Consider the following 1,463-nt stretch of genomic DNA (forward strand, 5'->3'; position numbering starts at 1 on the left):
TGATCCAACGTGTATGCAATGCCCTTACGGCGGTCGCGGTCTCAACCTCCCAATACGCTCTGCACTCGTGCCCACAGAGACACCCTGTCTCAGACACTATCCGAACCTTGGCATTGAGTTATGAATGGAACATTCTTAATCAACCGTGAAACTGACGCTACCCTGGTCGTATGCGAAGGAGGTGCTTAAGACTCTATGGACTATGCTCACCGGTGGCGCCGTGCAGCGCCTGTTGATCTACCGCAATAAGGTGAAATATGAAGGAGCGCCGGCCCCACATGTCCCAGCCACGGTGGGGCTGACCCTCCTGCAATGGTCCACCCAAATCCGAGGACACCTGGCACTCCCGTCAACCATGGATGAGGAGCGCGAGCGCCTCAAGACCATTTTGCGCCGACTTGGGGAGCATGCTACCGCGGTTTTTGACGAAATATCCCTTTCACTTTTCGGTCAATCCGGTCCGCACTTGGAGTCGTTTGCATGATGTGCAAATAAATCGAAACTGCAGTCAATGCAATATCGGAACAAATATTCATCTGGTACAGAATACCACTATTAATACAGTGCTGGCAATAAGTTTAGGACCACCTAGAAATAGGACAGGTTAGCATACTCAAGTAGTTAATCTCTGAATTTACAGACATTCTAGCAATACCAAGGTCACTTGCAAACCATCTTGGTATTTCTTGCAAAATGGCGCCGAGTGCTCGCTCATCACCCCATGCTGAAAAAACGTCACATCACAAAAAACCACATCGCAAAAGTAGTATAAAACCACCCTGTCATTTAGCACTAAAAACTCGTTTCATATGCTCCTCTTGGTGAGTTAAACTGATCCTTGATTTCAATACATCATCATTGCATGCCAGCGGGACCCAAGCTCACGGAGGATTTTGGCCCTCAACGCCGTCGGCAATGGCCAAAGAGTGATAGAACGACTTAAGAGGTCGCTCTCGAAGTGTTATTGTTTTGTTTTTAAGCAACCAAGCATCCTACAATGCCAACAAGTGTACTGGGACGGACGGAATGCAACGCCCACCGAAGATTTTTGAGTATCAGAATAAATTTCATCCAATAATACTCAAGATTCGAAATACTCTTCTCTTATTGGTGGAATTTTTATTCTTCGCGCCAGCGGGAAAAACTTGGCTTTCAAAAAATTACGTGCACATCGAAATATGAGGCGCGCGTCGTATCCGATCTCAACTAAGCTAGAAGCCATCGGCCTACTTGAGACCTTATCTGGTTGAGAGGTGGCGAAGCTAATGGGCGTCCCACGACGAACTGTACGATCATGGTACGCTCAGCGCTTTGAGCTCCTTTCCTTCGATGGCAACAAGAAGAACAAGAAGATCGAACCAGGTGGACGATACGAAGAGTTCCCAGACCCACCAGGTTTAGTAGGATTTATAAACAAAACGAGAGATGACGAACGTGCTCTAACGACGACTCACATGATCACC

At 47.4% G+C, this 1,463-nt stretch overlaps 1 protein-coding gene across 1 annotated transcript; it reads left to right on the plus strand.

The window, feature by feature from the left end:
• Positions 1-202: 202 nt before the first annotated feature.
• Positions 203-484, plus strand: H257_18215 (hypothetical protein; the record flags this gene model as incomplete). Its single annotated transcript, XM_009847234.1, has 1 exon — positions 203-484. The coding sequence occupies one exon, from the start codon at positions 203-205 to the stop codon at positions 482-484; it is 282 nt and encodes a 93-aa protein (XP_009845536.1).
• Positions 485-1,463: the final 979 nt, after the last annotated feature.

The sequence above is a fragment of the Aphanomyces astaci genome (genome assembly GCF_000520075.1).
Source record: "Aphanomyces astaci strain APO3 unplaced genomic scaffold supercont1.145, whole genome shotgun sequence".
Taxonomy (NCBI): Eukaryota; Oomycota; class Saprolegniomycetes; order Saprolegniales; family Verrucalvaceae; genus Aphanomyces; species Aphanomyces astaci.